General features: G+C 42.1%; 1 protein-coding gene across 2 annotated transcripts in view; it reads left to right on the top strand.

Annotated features, from left to right (window-relative positions):
* FAM81A (family with sequence similarity 81 member A) overlaps positions 1-18,700 on the top strand; it is a 40,533-nt gene that overhangs the window by 10,175 nt on the left and 11,658 nt on the right. For both annotated transcript variants that reach the window (XM_087814532.1, XM_016208513.2), the window contains exons 3-5: positions 5,261-5,379; positions 14,781-14,910; positions 16,691-16,797. In XM_087814532.1, the coding sequence (XP_087670658.1) occupies positions 5,261-5,379; positions 14,781-14,910; positions 16,691-16,797 (356 nt within the window). The remainder of the gene's footprint in view (positions 1-5,260; positions 5,380-14,780; positions 14,911-16,690; positions 16,798-18,700) is intronic.

Raw genomic sequence — 18,700 nt, 5'->3', positions numbered from 1 at the left:
GCTTAGTGATTTTTTTGACTGAGAAACAACTCAAGTGAAATAATCGGTTTGAGCCTTTGTCATGTCTACAATGTCTAACGCAGTGTTTCTCCAGGCATGGTCTGTGGACCGTAACTTTATGTCTGGGCCCATTTCTCAGATTTGATTCTCTGGGAGTGGGGCATGGGAATTTGTGTGTTTTACAACCACCTAGGGATCCTTATGCACCTAAAACATGTCTGAGAGCTGCTGGTCTTAAGCCTTGTTATAAACAAAGGTTGCAAGCATTGTATACAAAAAAGCAAGTATTCCTTTTTATTAACCATAACCAATAACTGTTACTTCGTCTCAAGAGAGAGTGCACACCAGCGCCTTTTCATCAGTGGGAGAGTGTTAGAGCCAGATTAGTCACATCTGAAGGTTTTTTGCAAGAATGTTGGGATGACTAACGTTTTAGTCATTCACAGGTGATTGTAACTGGCTTGTATTCTTCTTAATTGAGCGGGTTCATTCAGAAAAAGCTGGAAACTACAAAAATAACAGATAGGCCTAACAGTTCCACATTCCTTTCAGTGAAATATATTTTTTTATTGTCACTGTCACTCCGTCTATAGTGGCTCAACCCAGGTTTCCAATAAGGTATACAGAATCCCCACATTCCTAATTTTTGCTTTTTACCAGGGTGTTTGAAAACTCTACATGATGTGAGTGCACTTTTCTGCATGTATGTTATACTTAAAAATAGTTAGAAAAAGGGAGCACAAAAATAATTTGTGCAAGCACAATTATATTGTCTAGTGGGGCTTTCCTGTTCATTTGCAAATTGGACTGCAAATTTTCAGTGTATCAGAAATCATCGCATTCCTAGAAATAAATAGTAGCAAGTATATACACATGAATGTAGCTTTAAGAAACCCCTAGATTGGTGTAGGAAGTAATGGGAAGGTGGTGGCTTAGTGTGACTTCCTCCACTATTCCCAGTTCCAGTGCCACCTTCCTGAACAGCTGGGCTAGACAGGCAGGAAGGCCTGGGGAAGCCAGCAGAGACCTCGCCTGAGAGAGGCCTGGAAGTGAGGTCCTGGACACTGTGGTTTAGGGGTCAGAGAGGGTAGGCCAGTCTCCCTGCCTTGCACCATGTGACTGAGCCAGTCTTCTGTGCTCCCTGGAGGGGGAGTTGGAGGTGGGGAGGGGCTGCAGAGGTGGGCTGTGTCCCCACTGCCTCCAGGAGGGCTGCGCAGGGCAGGACACAGAGAGGCTACCTCCTGGCACCTCCCTGGACGCAAGCTGCACCTCCAGTTCATAAGCTCCTTCCACTACACCCAGGACCACCTACTTAATCTCACTCTAGTGACCGTCGAACAAAAACATCAAACCTAAGGGAGCCCTGCAGCCAAAAGGAGGAAGAGTAAGCACAGCCCTTAGAACAGGCCTGAGTAAAATAGGAAACAGGTAGACCTTGAATGAGAAAGAATTAGGACAGGCTATGGACTGAATGTTTGTGTCCCTCCCCAAATTTTTATGTTGACGCCCTAACCTCCAATGCAATGGCATTTAGAGGTGGGGCCTTGGGTTATAATTAGGTTTAGATGAAGTCATGAGTGTGGGGCTCCCATTATGGGATTAGTGCTCTCCTAAGAAGAGGAAGAGACCAGAGCTCACTGTCTCTGCCACGTGAGGATACGGCAAGAAGGCAGCTGCCCTCCCTAGGATGCAACCATGCTGGCATCCTGATCTCAGACTTCCAGCCTCTAGAATGATGAGAAATAAGTGTGGGTTGTTTATAAACCACTCAGTCTGGTATTTTTCTAAAGCAGCCCCAGGTGACTAAGACAAGGCCCTTTAGTACACCCGGGTACAGAATTAAATTTCTTCCTTGAACTTAACTTTTTAAAAGTCAGTAGATGAACTAGAAACAAGGATAGTTACTTTAAAGAATTGAATTAGTTGTCCATGAGACAAAGTAGAAAAGTGGTGAAACATCAGGGCCAAATACAAAGAAAGAGAAACCATGAGGGAAAAGATACAAGACTTGGAGGACAGATCCAGGACACCCAGCATATGAATAGTGGGAGCTCCAGCAGGAGACAAAGAAGCAGATGGAGAAGAAACAATAGTTACATAGAAGAAAATTTACCTGAGTTGAAAAAAATATCTGTACCTACAGATTGAAAAGTTCACTGAGTTCCAGGTAGAATTGATTAAAAAAAAAAAAAAGAGCCACAATTAGGTACATTCTGATAAAATCCCCGAACTCCAAAGATGAAGGAAAAAGTCTTCTAAGCTTCTAGGTATAAGGAGCCAAGGTACTTATAGAGGAAGAAGTATCAGACTTCCTGTCAGCCTTGACATTCACTGGGAGGAAAGTCAAGAATTCTATACCCTTTCAGTTTATCACTCATCCTTCAGGGTGAGGGAAGGATGATTTTTTTTTTATTTAAATGTGTCTTTATTGATTTCAGAGAGAGGAAGGGAGAGGGAGAGAGAGATAGAAACATCAATGATGATGAGAGTCATTGATGGGCTTCCTCCTGCACGTCCCCGACTGAGGATCAAACCCGCAACCCGGGCATGTGCCCTGACCGGGAATTGAACCGCAATCTCCTGGGGGAGACATGTGTATGGTTATGAACATTGGAGAAAGGAAGGTAACCATTCTTGGAACAGCAGCGTCCATGTACGTCTCCCAGTTAAAAAGGGGAGGAAAGGCAATGGATGGTGACCTGATTAAATCAGTCAAAATACGTAAAGGAGAAAGGAAACGAGCAAGTAAAAGCAACATAAATTATAAATATAAAATGAGGTGAAAGGATGAATGAAAACACAAACAAAGCAGCCTGGTGTCATGATTGAGAGCACAGTCCCTGGAGCCAGACTTCCCAATTCAAACCCCAGCTCTGTTGCTTTTTGACTGTGGCTTTGGGCAAGTTACTTAACTGCTTAGGGATTTCAGCACCTGGGAAGTGGGGCTGATGAAAGTACCTTCCTCACAGGCTGTCATGAGGATTAAATGAGTTAACATGCTCAAAGCACTAATGTGGTGTCTGGTGGACAGTTAATCAAGTGTTTGCCTTATTACTTATAAAGCATAGTAGTGATGCTACTATTTGGTAAGATGAAACTTAATAGTAAAAGCACTAAACCACATAAAGAAGGTTATTATATAATGGTTATGGCCACTTATTATAAATCTATCTGTGCCAGATGGCCACTAAATATATATTAAAAAGTAATAAAAGTGTGAGAACTTAATGAAAATACTTTACAGTGGGAGAATTCATAATATCTCATTTAAGCTGAGATCCAATAGACAAAAATAGAGAAGATGTGGGGAAAAATGAATAACTGAATCAGCAAACTCAATCTAGTAGACAATTTTGAAACTTTAGTTCCTCCAATAGTTTTTTGCATGGAACATTAAAAAAAAATCAGTCATGCCCTAGCCAGTTTGGCTCAGTGGTTAGAGCGTTGGCCTGGGGACTGAAGGCTCCCTGGTTTGATTCCGGCCAAGGGCACGTACCTCAGTTGCAGGCTCCATCCCCAGCTCTAGTCGGGGTGCGTGTGGGAGGCAACCAATCAGTGTGTCTCTCTCACATCGATGTTTCTCTCTCTCTCCCCCTCCCTAAAAAGCAATGGAAAAAATATCCTCGGGTGAGGGTTAAAAAAAAAAAAATCAGCCCTGTGCCGCAAAACAAACCTTAATACCTTCAAAATAGTAAATATAGTACAGACCATATTTTTAAAATCATAATCCAATACAATTAGAAATAAGTAATAAAAATGATGAAAAACACTTAGCTTGAAAATGGAGAAACACAATTCTAAGTCATCCTTAGATCACGGAGGAATTCAAAACTGAAATTAAAACAGTAAAAAAGAAAACATGTCATACCTAACCTATGGACACAGAAAGTACTGTACTGAAAAAAGTCTTTGTTATTGAGAAAGAAATAATAAAAATAAAGGAACAGTGTACTCATTTTTTAAAATTACCAAAAGAGAGTAAAACAAGAGAATGAATAAATATTTAAGCTGACATCAAGCAAATAGAAAATGCTTTTAAAAAGTGGCCGAAAGGGAATGGATCCAAGACACCAAAAGCTTTTCCGTTGAAAAGAAGGAGAGGGGCGGTGGTGGCCGCGAGGGGGAGTGTGAAGGACAGAAGGTGGCAGAGGAGGAGGGTGGGGGAGGGAGATGTGCCAAGAAGAAGGACATGTTTGAAAGAAACGTCCGATGTAACCTTTTGCTGCTGAGGGATCTCCTGCTGCTTAGGACTCAGGTTTTCTGGCCTGTCTGTCTGTCTGTCGGTGAGTGCTTCAGCTTCAGCTTCCTTCCTGTGTTTGGCAGGTCCTGGCTAGCCACGTGCTACCCAGGTGACTGGACGTGTCATTCCAGCCGTCTGTGCCTCGCGTCCTGGTGGGTAACGGGGCATCCTGAGCTACCCTCTCGCAGGGGACTGTGTGGATCTGGTGCATGTCTGCGCCTCCCAGGACATGCTCAGTGAACCCCGGGGGTGTCCTCATCTCCGTCGCTCCTTTGAAGGTTTCCCAGGATGGGTGCTCCCCAAGGTCATGCTCTTAGGTCGGGTCACTTAACCCTTCAAGCAGTTCTGCTTTCGTTTTCTGCCTTTCCTATGGGACTCATTCTGCCATTCCGGCAGAAGTACTGTCATCGAATAATTACCTGAAAGATCAGCATTGGCTGTATTTACTGTGTGCCAGGCACTGTGCTAAGTGCTTTCTGTGTATCTTATGTAACATTCACAGCGGCCTTGAGAGTTTAGTCACCATTCCTATTAACAGATGAGAGAAAGGAAGCTCAGAGAACCTGACACACTTGCCCAGGACCACACAGCTGGAGCAACCAGAATTGGGACCCGTTTGTCTGATGCCCCACTCTCCTCCTTGCTCTTGATTTATTACTTTTTAATAAATGTAGGGATGGTTCACCTAAAACAGTGACTATCCAAAAACATCCTGGAGTGGTAAAAATACATACCAAGAGCCCAGGGTCCCAGCCTGGGCTTTGCTTCTTCCTGCAGCTGGACCTCCATCAAGTCACTTGACACCTGAGTCTCAGTGTTTTTATCGGTAAATTAAGGGACTCGGTGTGGGTGTGATCCCTAAGGTCTCTCTCCTCTGTCTTAGGCCCTGGTTCTCTTTACATTCCAGGTAACTGTTAAAAAGAGCCTCTTTTGAAAGAAGTTCAACTTTCTTATTTAAAATGGTTTTGTGGAATCATGTAAATTCTCAAGTGACTCCCTTGTGGTCTTCTGTGTTGCCAGGTACTCCAGGAGCAGATCCGCGCCCGGGACAACATTAGCTATGGAACTAACTCTGCCTTAAAGACTCTGGAGTTGCGTCAGCTGTCGGGTTTGGGGGATCTCCGGGGGAGAGTGGCAAGGTAGGTGGTCACATGTTTGGGACTCCATTCATCCTCCTCAAAAGCTATTTTTAATAGACTTCATTTTAGCGGGGAATATATTCATGAAGCCCCAAAGCAAATTCTTTGCATTCTTTGCGTACATCGCCTCCTTCGCCCGTAGAGTTTAACAGTGGACATTAGACCTGGCTGTGAGCATGCCGTGATTTCTTGTGTGTCTGCATCTGGAGTTGTGGGCATGGAAGGAAATGGTGGGAGAGCTCAGCTGGCCTGTGCCATTTGGCAGAGTAAGATTATTATGTTTATTGAATCCAATAATGTACAAAGTTGGGACTTCCATTTTGCATGTCTTTTAAAAATTTTTATTTTTCTTATAATTCATTTATTATTAAATTATTTTTAATTACAGTTGACATACTATATTATATTAGCTTCATCTGTACAATATAGAGATTAGACATCTCTATACCCCAATAAATCTAGTATCCACCTGACACCATGCATAGTTATTATAATATTATTGACTATATCTTTATTTTATTTTCTGAAAGTACTGGTCCGTGGTAGATTGGAAATTTTAAAAAGAGCTCTTTCTTCTCAGTATGGAAAGTGCTGTTCTAGCTGCTCACTACTCAAATTGTGCTCCCTGGACCTGCGGCACTGGATCACCTGGGAGCTTGTTAGGAATGCCAGCAGTCCCCAAAGTATTTACGGGCCTCTTCCGCCCTCTGCTGCTGGTAAGCGTCAAGGACAAGTGTACGCAGGAGCTGTGGAGCTCACAGGCAATTCAGATCAGCCTGAGGTGAAGTTGAGAGTGGCCTGCAAAGGGTGGGAGTGGAAACAAAGGGACTCAGGATCCAAGGCTTCTTTGGAGCAGAGAGCAGCAGTGGGAGGAGGTGCTATTGCAGACAGCACCTGAAGGGCCTTGTGTGCTGGGCACGTGGATTTGGGTCTGCTGGGTGAACAGCAGTCTAAGAGCAGAGATTGAGTGGAGGCCTGGTTGACAGCTCTTGTGTGGTTTTCTACCCTCATCTGAGTGAACTCCAGTCTCCTTTGTATGACCTTTCGGGACAGAAACCCCGCTGACCTCGCCTCTCTTTACCCTTGCACTGCACCTTTCAGCGGTGATCAGCTGCTTGTATTTCCTGAATGGGCCATGCTTCTTATGTCAGTACCTTTGCACATGCTGTTCTTGTACACAGCATGCCTTTCCTTCTTCTTTTCTAACTTCTAGTCAGCCTTTAAAATGCTGCTCAAATGTCACCTCCTCCAGGAAGTCTTCCCTGATACCCTACTCTCCTGAGCATTCTCTGTTTTTATTCAGTCTCTCTATTGTCTTCACTGTCTTGGGGAGAAGCACCATCTTTTATTTTTGTAGCTCAAGTGTCTGAGAACAGTCCCTGGAAAACAGTTGATAATAAATGTTTGTTTGGATGAAAGAATGATCTAGAACATCACTGTAATAGGGTAGAAAAAAACTTGAATCCTTTCTGTGAAAATTGGTTTAAAAGAAACCCAGCTCTGTTATAGCTATCAGAACAGGGACAAGTTAGAAGAACTTCAGAGCTGCAGGGCAGGGTAGGCACTTCAGGGGAACTTTGAGGATCTTCTGGGTGACTTTTGTTGCAGATGAAGATTCAGTGAGGCCATCCACGTAAGAGGCTTAGTGCAGTGCATGGGATGGCACGAACATACAGCAAATGGGAGCTATTGTTATCTCAGGGCAGCAGAGTGAAACGATCATTGTTCTAATTACAAAATAGAGAAGTTATTTTGAAATACTTTCAGAAATTTTACATTTTTTCCCCTGCAGTTTCTTATTAACTGCTTTACACATCTTGTTCCTTCTCTGTAAGAAATACTTTTACTCTGAAACAATAAAAAGTGTGTTGTGAGTACCACATGCTTTTGCTTTGTTTTATATTTGTCTTTCCCCTATCGTGTTAATGAGACTTTAATTGTTGAAATAAACTCATGTGAAATAAAAATTCTTTGGCAAACTTTTGGCTTTCTTGCATTGGCTATGTTATTGTTTTGAAGGAATATGAATGAACTTTTTAAGTGATATTCTTAAATTACTAGGCTGCTAGATTATTGCAGATTTATTTCGTAGTGTTTTGGATCCATTGGTGATGTAATTGATAGGAAACAGGCCCTGACACCTCCCCTGTAGATCCAGCTCGGAGGGGCAAAGGCAAATTTGCCATGGCGATGAGAGACACTCTTACCCTCGCTAAAAAAGACTTTCTCCAAGTTTCCATTTATCCCTAGAGCAGAGCTCAGGGCGTTTAGCTTTCCTATTCTTACTGGAATATTTGGTCCATTTTTGCCCTGTCTTCTTAATTTTTCCAAGACTCAGTGGCCTTAGAGAATTATCTGTATACTAAGGCAGATGCACAAGTTCCTGCAAGGTAAGCAAGCCAAGAACAAGGGAAAAACCACAGATAAATTGGACATCATCAGATTAAAGATTTTTGGCTATCACAAACAATGCTGTTCTGAACATTCGCAGCTTTGTGTGGTCGTTATGTTTTCATTTCTCTTGCGTATCTGTACCTAGCAGTGTAATTGTTGAGTAGTATGGCAGCTCTATATTCAACCTTTTGAGGGTGAGAACAGCCAGGCTGCTTCCAAAGTGGCCGCCCGGCTGCCTGCCAGCAGCAGCCCTGAGGGCTCCGGTTTCTGCCCATCCGCTCCTGCCCGTCTCTGTCGTTTTTTATTATAGCCAACCTAGTGGGTGTGAAGTGGCATCTTGTGGCTTTGATTTGCATTTCCCTTGACTAATGACTAATGGTGTTGAACATCATTTAATGTGCTTAATTGGTGATTTGTTTCACTGCTTTGCAGAACTGTTTATTCAGATTCTTTGCCCATTTTTAAATTGGGTTATTTGTCTCTTTAGTATTGAGTGGTAGGAGTTCTTTATATATTCCAGATGCAGTTCTCTTATCAGATATTTGAAAAAAGTTTCCCGTTCTGTTTTTTTTTCTTCTCATTTCTTCATTGGGTTCATATTTTAAAAAAATATTTCTATGTCTTTATTGATATTCTCTATTTAATAAGACCTTGTCATTATACCTTCCTTTAGTTTTTAAAGCAAGCTTCTTTTATTTCTTTGGTTACCCTATAGTTATAATGGCTGCTTTGAGTTTCGTCTTTTTTTAAAAAGATGTTTTTATTGTTTTTGGGGGGGGGAGAGAGAGAGAGAGAAAGAGAGAGAAACATCGCCCCCTACTGGTGATCAAGCCCAAAACCTGGGCATGTGCTCTGACTGGGAATCAAACCAGCAACTGGCAGCCTGTCAGTGCACCGGAAGATGCCCAACCAAGACGAGCCACACGGGCAAGGGCAAGTTTGTCTTCTCTCTCTCTCTCTCTCTCTCTCTCTCTCTCTCTCTCATCTATCTATCTATCTATCTATCTATCTATCTATCTATCTATCATCATCTATCATCATCATGAATTTTTAAAATATGTTTTTATTGGTTTCAGAGAGAGGGAGAGAGAGAAACATCAATGATGAGAGTCAGTGATCAGCTGCCTCTTGTATGCCCCCTACTGGGGATGGAGCCTGCACCCCAGGCATGTGGCCTGACCGGGAATCGAACCCTGACCTCCCGGTTCATAGGTGGATGCTCAACCGCTGAGCCACACTGGCTGGGCAAGTTGTTGTCTTTTAAATAAGACATCTGCTCTCTTACAGGCAGCTTCTTCTGTCTGCTCTTTCCCCCTGTGTATAGTTCACATTTTCCTGTTTCTTTGTATGTCTTAGAATTTTTGTTAGTAACTGGACATTTTAGGTAATATATTGTTGCAATCTGGTATACGGACACACACAGTCAGGTTTGTTTTTGTTGTTGTTTGTTTAATGACTTGGCCGGACTATTTTAGTGATGCCAATTTCCCCCGCAATATGAAGCCTCACATGTCACTTCTCAGAAGGTACAAAGTCACCTTGCGATGATAGTGGTTTCAGCAAGGCTCTTTGTTTCTTTCCCTGATCTTTTATTAAGCTGTCTGCCTCTGTAGGTACCACACCCAAATCTTAGGCTCCACTAATTGCTGGCATATTGCTGTGCTGTTTTTGACAGTGCCCTAGAACATAAATTGCTCTATGATCTGATTCAATTAAATTAGTACCAGCACTTATGGGCTTAATGATGTATATATACAATAATTATGTGTGTGTGTGTGTATACATATGGTATCCCCCAAAAATGTATTCACACTTTGATTAATGATAAAGGTGGAATACATTTCATTTTCAAAATGTAATAGAATCTACAGCTGTTAAAGTGTGTATACATTTAACTGCATACATTCAGCTGTTAAAGTGTGTATACATTTTTTAGGACACTGTATGTATGCACACACATACATAATATTAATTATTATAATATGGAAGATGAGAAAATGTTTTAAATGTCATTGCTTCTGGTGTGCAATGCCACCATGCCACAAGCTACAGGAGCAGTTCTGCTGAAGCATTTGCCCCAGTCATCCCTGTTGCTAGACCCTTGGGACCCCGTTGGCCAAGCGATAGAGCCGTTCTGCCACCTGACGGCCACAGCTAGGAAGTGTACCTGGGAAATAGCTGCCAGAAGACTGGAAAAGGGAACATTGGGAATCTGTACTATAAAACATCAAGGATGAGATAGGACAACTGATCAAACTCATTGCAAATTCTTGTTTAAAGTTATTGAACATGCATGTGGCTACGTTAGCGTGCTGAGGCTGTCTTTTATGAGCGTTATTTTGAAAAGACAAGAATGATGTCTTTAATTCAATACTAGCTGAAATAGCAATATTACTTTCTCCTTCTACATATATATTATTATTTTATATGTATGTAAATATTTATGTATATAATTTCAAACTTATTAAAAATATGCAAGACTTACCATTTGTTAACATTTTGCCCCATTTACTTATTCTTTCATATATAAAATTTATTTCTGAAATATTTGAGAGTAAGAATAACATTATTTTTGACATAAAAAACCACAAGTTGATGTCACTGTGTATGTTTTCTGATGAGAGCTTTGGTATCCCACAGCCTCTCTCTGCTTTCCCTGCCCACCCTACCCCTTTATTTAGAAATACGCACGTGATATGTGCTGGTTATGAACAGTCAGGCATGCGATGAAATATATAAAATGAAACACGAAGGCTCACCAGCTCCAGCTGTTTTACTCTTTAGAGGTAACTAATGTTGACAATTTGGTGTCTGTCCTCTTCGACTTTTTCTCATACATTGTTGTAAAATAATAATTTATCGTTGTAGTAATATAATGATTTACAGCAAAACAATTACCTAACAGTGTGATTTTAATTTTACTGAAGTACATTTTTTAGTGACTCCTTCCATATGGACTGTGGGCAATGCATTTCTTAATCTTTGTATGTGTGAAACTGTCTTTATCTTTATTTTGCACTTATTCTTGGAGGATAGGCTATTTTTCCTAAATTCTTAAAAGAGATCTTTCTCCAACATCTCACGATAGCTATTGTCTTCTGGTATCTGTTGTGTTCTATCTTACACTCAGTCTTTGATCGATTACCAGTCTTTAGTCTCTGGTAGCATTTAAGATTTATCTGTATCATAGGTTATCTGAACCTCACCATGCTCTATTTATTTTTACTTATCCCAGTTCATATTCCTTAAATACTTTAAAACTCATGTCTTTCTTCAGTTTTATGAAATTGCCAGCACTCACACCTCAAATATCGTGTCTGTCATTCTTTCCATTTTCTTCCTTTTTTAAAAATTAAATATGTTGTTGATTTTAGAGAGAGAGGAGGGACGGGGGAGAGAAACATCGATCGGCTGCCTCCTGCACGCCCCCTACTGGGTCCGGAGCCTGCCACCGGGGCACGTGCCCTGACCGGGAATCGAACTGCTGGCTTCTCAGTGCGTGGGACGGTGTTCAACCAGCTGAGCCACACCGGCCAGGGCCCTTTCCTTCTTTTGTAATTTCTCTACCCCTCCTTGACTTATGTTAGTCCTCCTTGTTTCATAACTATTTTTCATGTTTTGAACCTCTCGTCTGTTTTGCTGCATTTTGAGTGAGCTCCTTGCCACTGTCTTCTAATTCACTGATTGTATCTCCTATCATGTCCAGTCTAGAGTTTGTCTGGTCTATTAAGACAACCCTGTAGTTTATTCCCAGGATTTCAAATTTTCTATACACTTGTTCTTCTTTCATCTCTGCCCGTTTTTGTTTACTAACTTAGTATTCTCTTGATAGATGTTAATCTATCTTTGTTATTTCTTAGTATCTTAAATATATTTATTTTAAATTTATTTGATCGCATTTTTTTGTTTTGTTTTATGCTTTCCATAGCTGGTGGAACCCCACTCAGGTCTCTGGTTTCAGTTTCCCTGGACGTAAGTGGAGCCAGTTCTTGCCTTTCTTGCCCTATGGGAACTAAAATTTCTTCTCACCACTATTGGTTTTTAGATATAGAGCCCCAGCAAGCCTCTCACACCAGCTATAGCAAAACATATGCTCTGCTCTGTCTTCTCTACAATCTGTCTGCTGTCCACTTTCTCCCATTCCTTTTTGTCCTTTGGGTTTATACTTTAAAAAAAAATTATTATTCGTCTGGTGTCATCTTGATAGATTTTCAGGAGGGAGCCAATATAAGGGCATGCGTGTTGTCCACCAGGCTTAACTAACAGACCAGGTAGTAGTTTCTATTTGCAACATTTTAATACAAGGTAATTAGTAAATTGGTTAAATATTATAGCTTATTAGAAAGCCTATCAAGCACTAGCATGCTCTCTAATCTTTATTTATAACTTATAAACTATAGACCTATAATATGTTATTTTCTCTAGCTTCTGGAGGGGTATAATTTAACTTTTGTTAATTAGTATGCTGTTTTTAATTGTTGATTGCAAATATGTGATTTAGAGAATGAGACTCTTCAATATCTAAGTCATTTAGGGAAAAGTTCATAAACCTTGTTCAGGCCTCAGTGCAGATATGCATCTTAAAGAATACATCCCCAAGGCTTTTAGGATGATTGTAGGCTGCTGATTTACTGGAAGTGTGACTGGCCATCGGCTTGTTCTTTGTGTGTATTTATAATGACTTGTTCTGCAATTTCTCAAATAATCTTCTGAGCTTGTTTGTCTGAACCAGAGGGATAATGAGTAGGTGTCCAGTGTAATCTCCATCAATAATAGGAAAATACACACATTAGGTGAATAACATTTTCATAGTGGTGGCATAAAAGTTTCCTTTAAATTTCTAGATAGTATAGTGTATGTACTGGAGAGAGAAAGTTCCAGCTATACTGTATTTTGTATAGTAGACATTCTACAAATACTTACTGAGTGGATGAATGAATTTTGGCTTGGGGTTCCAACCACAGCCTCTTCACTTCTACTGTATGTTGCCTTGAGCCTGACTTGACTTTCATGACAGTGTCATAAACCCACATGTGTCTAGCTCTGGCTTCCTTGTACTCCAGCCTCATTTCTGCTTCATGAGGGCCCAGGCAAAGATGGTGGGATAGTGCTTATTCCATAAAATTATAACATATTCTTTGTACATGGCTGCTGATCAAAATATTTCCTTTGTGTAATTTTTTTTTCTGACTATAAAAGTTATACGTATTTATTGCAGAAAAGTTGTACAATTTAGGAAAGAATGAAAAAAAAAGAAAAATCACACATGACTCAAGATAGTTGGTTAATATTTTGCATGCTTTCTTGTTATATTTTAATGACTATATGCATCAAGGTTCACTCAAGAAAACAGAAAACATGCTATGTGTTTTAGCAGGAAGAGATTTAATACAGAAAATCACAGCTTGCAAGATCATTGGAAGATTTGGAGAAGCCGACTGCAGGGAACTTAATGGCTTTCAGGAAAACAGGAAGTGTGAGGATCACAGAAAGGGGCCATTGGTCACCTTAGCCGCCTGCAGCATGGAAGTAAATGACCTTCAGGCTGTAAACCTCACCAGCAGTTTCCCAGTGTGTCTGTCTGCCCCCTGCTGCCAGAGATGAATAAGCGCCTCCCCTTCTCTTCTACTTCAAATCTTACATAAGTGCCTCCCACTGGTGGGATCTAAATCATAACCGTGCCAGTAAGGGAGTCTGGGAGGTGCGGTTTTGGGGCTTCTGCCCCGATGATATACAGAAAGCATTCACAAGGAGCAAGAACGCTGTGTCAGTTCTGAGTGACCCACTCATATAATTGCTTCCCCTTGTCACATCTGCCAATATGTTCTTCCTAAATCTCTCGCTATTAGTTAATCCCCATGAATGCCTGGCTACCTCCTATTCTAGGCAAAATGAACTCCCAGTTACACTATTTAAAGTTCTGCCAACTATGAGGGTTTCCCTTCTGTAATACCCTCAGGACCTCTCCTGAGTGGGCTTTAAGTGTCAGTGGTCTTCTAGAAGATGCCAACCTATTGGGTGTGACCATCTGTAAGTCAGGCCTGACTTTTTCCCCCTCAGTCCACTTGGTCACCAAAAGACTCAAGAGGCCACAGGTGTGAGTTGAAGGAAAGTTGGTAGCAGGACAAGATGCCATGGGGGTCTGGCCTCCTGCAGTTTGCTCATGCCTTTACGACTTGTTCGAGCTTGATGTCGCCTTGAAGATGGAGTGCCGCTCAGTGCCCACCTGTATGGCATGGTGTTCACGATGGACTGCCCAGATGGCACGGTTACTTAATGTCCCAGGATTTGGCATGCAGTCTCCACCAGTGCCCAGTAACAAGCCAGCAGCTACTTCTCAAGGCAGGACTGATTGTGTTGGGGCAGGGGATGACTTTGCTCGAAACCCCTCGAGGTCCATTCTGTGACTCTCCTGTTAGGTCTAGACAGAGGCTAATACACAGATTATCTGTCACTCATGCTTTGAGCACCACTGGAACTGCCAGGTTGTAAGGCCCAAGGGGCAGAGCCGCTTTCCTGACAACTTGGACTAGCTGCAGGGCCTTCCTATGCTCTGGGCCACCCTCAAAGCATACAGCCTTCTGGGTGATTTGGTAAAAGATTAAGAGGAGCTTTTCAAATGTGGTAGAAATTGCCTCCAAAATTCAAAGAGGCCCCACACTTGAAAGGGCAGAGGCGGTTCTAGAGAGCGACAGACCACATCCTCATCCTCTCTAAGCATTTTGTAGTTGGGCTCTCACTGCTCATACGATTTTGTAGTCGTGAGCATTATAAAACCTTTGGCTCCTTTGATGGTTACATGTGTAGTCTTATTAAGCACATCCCTGTGGTTTAACTTAAAAACCATAATGAGGGCAGCTCTCTGAATCCATCTGAACCTCTGTTAAAAAGAATGACTCACGACGCAGTCTCTTCGAGCGGGGTCATGCATTTTATGGTGTGTGAGGAAGCCTTAGCACTTGTTTCTAAACTTTAATGAGAATTAGCTTTGCTGTTTGCCTGCTCAGATGTGACGCCAGCATAGCCAGACTCTCCGCAGAGCACAAATCGACCTACGAGGGGCTTCAGCACCTGAACAAAGAACAGCAAGCTGCCAAACTTATCCTGGAAACGAAAATCAAGGACGCAGAGGGGCAGGTACGGCCTGTTTCAGGCAGCCTTTTGAAAGCGGTCGTTGTTCTTAGCTCGAATAGCGCGACTGTGTCGCAGGAGGAACTCGCGAGGGCACCTGCCGTGGGCCCCGGCTCTTTCCTTCGCGTCTGCCTTTCTCCCACGTCGCTGGAGGGGCGGGCGCGTCAGGAGTGTGGCAACCAAACCACCGAGATTTTTCGGTACAGTCCTAATTTCAAGGGTTCTTTCCCCCTCATTCTTAAAACAATTAATACGTTGAAGAAATTCTAAATCATAACTCCAAAACTACCTCTCGCACGGGTGAGCGATGAGCGTTCCTGTACACGCCAGTCGCCCCGGCCTCGGGTGCGGGAACAGGTGGCTGCGTCTCGGGGACTCACCGCAGGTGCCACCGCATCCCGTCGTCTGCGTGTGGGAGGAAATTAGGACACAGCTGGAGGATAGGCCGGCTAGTGAATTTTTAGAGTATTCCACCTTGAAAGTCACAGATTAATTTCACAAGGCAAGATTCTTGGCATTTCAGTTTGTTTCTTGGCCTCTTAAAACTTTCCCTTTGCCATAACGGGGCCTGTCTTTCGAGGACTCTCCCCACAGTATGCGCTCTACTTGCTCACCTTCCTTTAAAAAGGGACTAGGCCAGGAAAACGGGGCATCTGGTCAGCTTGCTGGATTAAAAATACTTGTGTCCTAACGGCATCCAGTAAGTATCTAGATCTGCTTTTGTGGAAAACAGATATTATAACCATGAAAAGGAGAGTAAGATGACAAGTCCACCACTTTTTATCAAAGAATGAGCGAGGATAGGATTATTATATCAAAAAATAAGTGCCGAGGAAATATTAAGCTTTCTGATTGCTAAGCCAAGTATAATACATATAGAAATCCATACAAAGAGAGATACTTTTTCTTTGTTCTGGATGTGATGAATACTTGTTCTGTGAATCATTTGTGTGTGTGTGTTTTAATTGTTGACACTATTGTCGATGTCCCCTATTCCATGAACCTTTAAGTAAGGAACATTGAACATCCTAAGTGCAGAAAATAAGACATTCCATATAGTACTAGTTTTATGTTAAATGTTAGTAAAAAGACAAGGGATATGGGTAGGTAGTGGGAGAAAGGAGAAGGAGGGATGTAATTTACAATTATATTTTCTGGTGACTAAACCATAATGGAGGTAAATCTGGGACCTTAATGGATTTTGTAAGTGATGAGAATTTCATTCTCTGTGATGAGCAGTGATAAAAGTGACTATATCTTGTGCCAGCAGGTGGAAGTAGTGTTCCTGGGCAGAAACTGGGCTTGCTTGTCAGAGAACTGTGAAGTTCAGTGCTCAGTGCCTCGTGAACATTTTGGAAGTGCTGCTGGTCTTGATTTTATTTTTTTAATCCTCACTGAGAATATTTTTTCTGTTGCTTTTCAGAGAGAGTGCGTGTGGGGGGAGAAACACATTGATGTGAGAGAGACACGTTGATTGGTTGCCTCCCACATGCGCCCAACCACCCCCTGGGATTGAGCCTGCAACCGAGGTACATGCCCTTGGCTGGAATCAAACCCGGGACCCTTCAGTCAACACTCTGAGCCAAACCGGCTAGGGCTGGTCTTGATTTTTGATGGGTGCTATGAAAGAAAATGGAAGTGGAAAGATGAGGTGAAGCCCTAACTGAATATATTAAATTAGGCCGAGTCTTCATGCCGTTTGTCTAGAATACAGCTTACTTAATGTTTTCTGAAATGACCTCTGGAAAGGTTGGATGTGATATTCCAAACAAAGTCTCTTTTCCAGATTTCTCAGCTTTTGAACAGAGTGGACTTGTCAATATCAGAGCAGAGCACCAAACTGAAGATGTCCCACAGAGATAGTAACCACCAGCTTCAGCTTTTGGACACTAAGTAAGTAATCAACTTATAAACTTGCTTTTTGGTATAAGTTCTTTATGAACTTATTTAATACTACATTTTTTTCCTCTTGGTTTTTGTTTATTGCTTAAACAAAGTGAAGACAGTACTGGAAGTTCAAAGGAAAAGTTCCCATGCAGCATGCTGTCACTTCACCTTCCTAATTTTTGTTTTTTGTGGCTGGATAATAATCCATCTATCCACTCATTCAATAAATAGTTGAGCTCTGGCCGAGGCGCTGAGGATCAGTAATGAAGAGGAACACTGTTCTTACCCTTGTGTAGTTTACAGTCTAGGGGGTTGATGAGCATGAGTTAAATAGTGACTACAATAAGCACTTGCTGTATTATTACTAGTGGTGGTAAGTGCTTTGAAGGAAAGGGACATGGTATGGCAGGCTGAGTAATGGTCCCTCAGATATCACCACGTAACCCCTGTGAATATGGTACCTTGCATGGCAAAAAGGGACTTTGCACACGTGATTAAGATTTGAAGTGGATAAATTACCCTGGATTATTTGGGCAAACCCGATGCCACCCTTAGAGTCTGTATGAGAGGGAGGCAGGAAGGTCAGTCAGAGAGAAGACCGTGCGAATGGAAGCTGAGATTGGAGTGATGCACTTCGACGGTGGAGGAAGGGGCCACATGCTGAAAAGGGCAAGAAAATGATTCTCCTCGCAGAGCCCCCAGACGGCACCACCTCTGCGCACACCTAGACTTTATTCCAGACCTCTGGCCTTCAGAACTATAAGAAGATAAATGCATTATTTTTAGCCACCAAGTTTGTGGTCACTTGTCACAGCAGCCACGGGAAACTAATCCAGTGGTGCTGTGAGAGTGAATGACAGAGGCCTGGCTGTGGGGCCATCCTGAGGAGGCGGTGTTTGAAGTAAGAGTTGAAGACTGAGTGGAATTCACTGGGTAAAGAGGGAGGTAAGAACATGCGGGATGGAATAGCCTATCTTGGGGAAAATGGGGCATACTGAAACTGCAATATAGCCAAGGTGGCTGGAACAGAGATGTGAGGCTGGAGAGGAGGCGGGCCAGCTTGCAGGGCCTTGTAGACCACAGCCAAGACTTTCTGTTTCCATCACTAGAGCAGTAAGGAGCCATTGGAAGATTTTAAGCAGATAAAGTGATATAATCTCATATGTATAGATGAAGATACATAATTTTATTCAGTGGCCTTGATTGCAGTTGGAAATGGGTCACAAGGGGCCAAAGCAGAGATGGAGACATCAGTTGGGAGTGCTGTTTTAGTCTAGGTGGGAGAGGTCTGCACCAGGGTGATTCTGAGCTATCTCATCTGTGCCCTATAATTTGCTCTACTTCCACATTGTGTCATAGTGACATTAGACTGTACTTGCTGCAGTGAAACTCATCTGCTGCTCTTATGCTAAATCACAAAACCACACACTTTTCCCCATCATGAAGCTTCATGAGCTCGGCGTTTTCCTGCCAAAGCAGAGCCAGGATTGATGATATGTGTATATGTGTGTGCACTCGTGCGTGTGTATTTGTGTCTGTGTGTGTGTATACATACATATATGTATATTTCACAATACATTTTTTAAAGACTGCAGTATGGAGCTTTGTTAAAGGCTGTGGAAAGTTTAAATTAATATCTCTCCAGGTCCTTGTATCTCATGGTCTCCATGTTTAATGCTATTTCAGGGTTGTTGTCAATTTAACAGGAATTTATTTGTGAAAAACACATTTCCTCTCCTCTAATTAGCTATATTTATATAATTACTGAGCTATGTCACCATTTCTCATAGATCCTGTAAGCTGGCCAAGTACAGACAGATCTCTCCAATCTTTCTTTGATCACACAGGACGAAAATAAACATCTCAGTATTTTTTGTCTTCTGTGAATTATTTCCTTAGGAGATATTAC

The sequence above is a fragment of the Miniopterus natalensis genome, chromosome 1 (assembly GCF_054644295.1).
Source record: "Miniopterus natalensis isolate mMinNat1 chromosome 1, mMinNat1.hap1, whole genome shotgun sequence".
In the NCBI taxonomy this organism is placed as follows: Eukaryota; Metazoa; Chordata; class Mammalia; order Chiroptera; family Miniopteridae; genus Miniopterus; species Miniopterus natalensis.
Note: the sequence above shows the minus strand (reverse complement) of the source record. Positions and strands in the feature narration are given on the sequence as shown.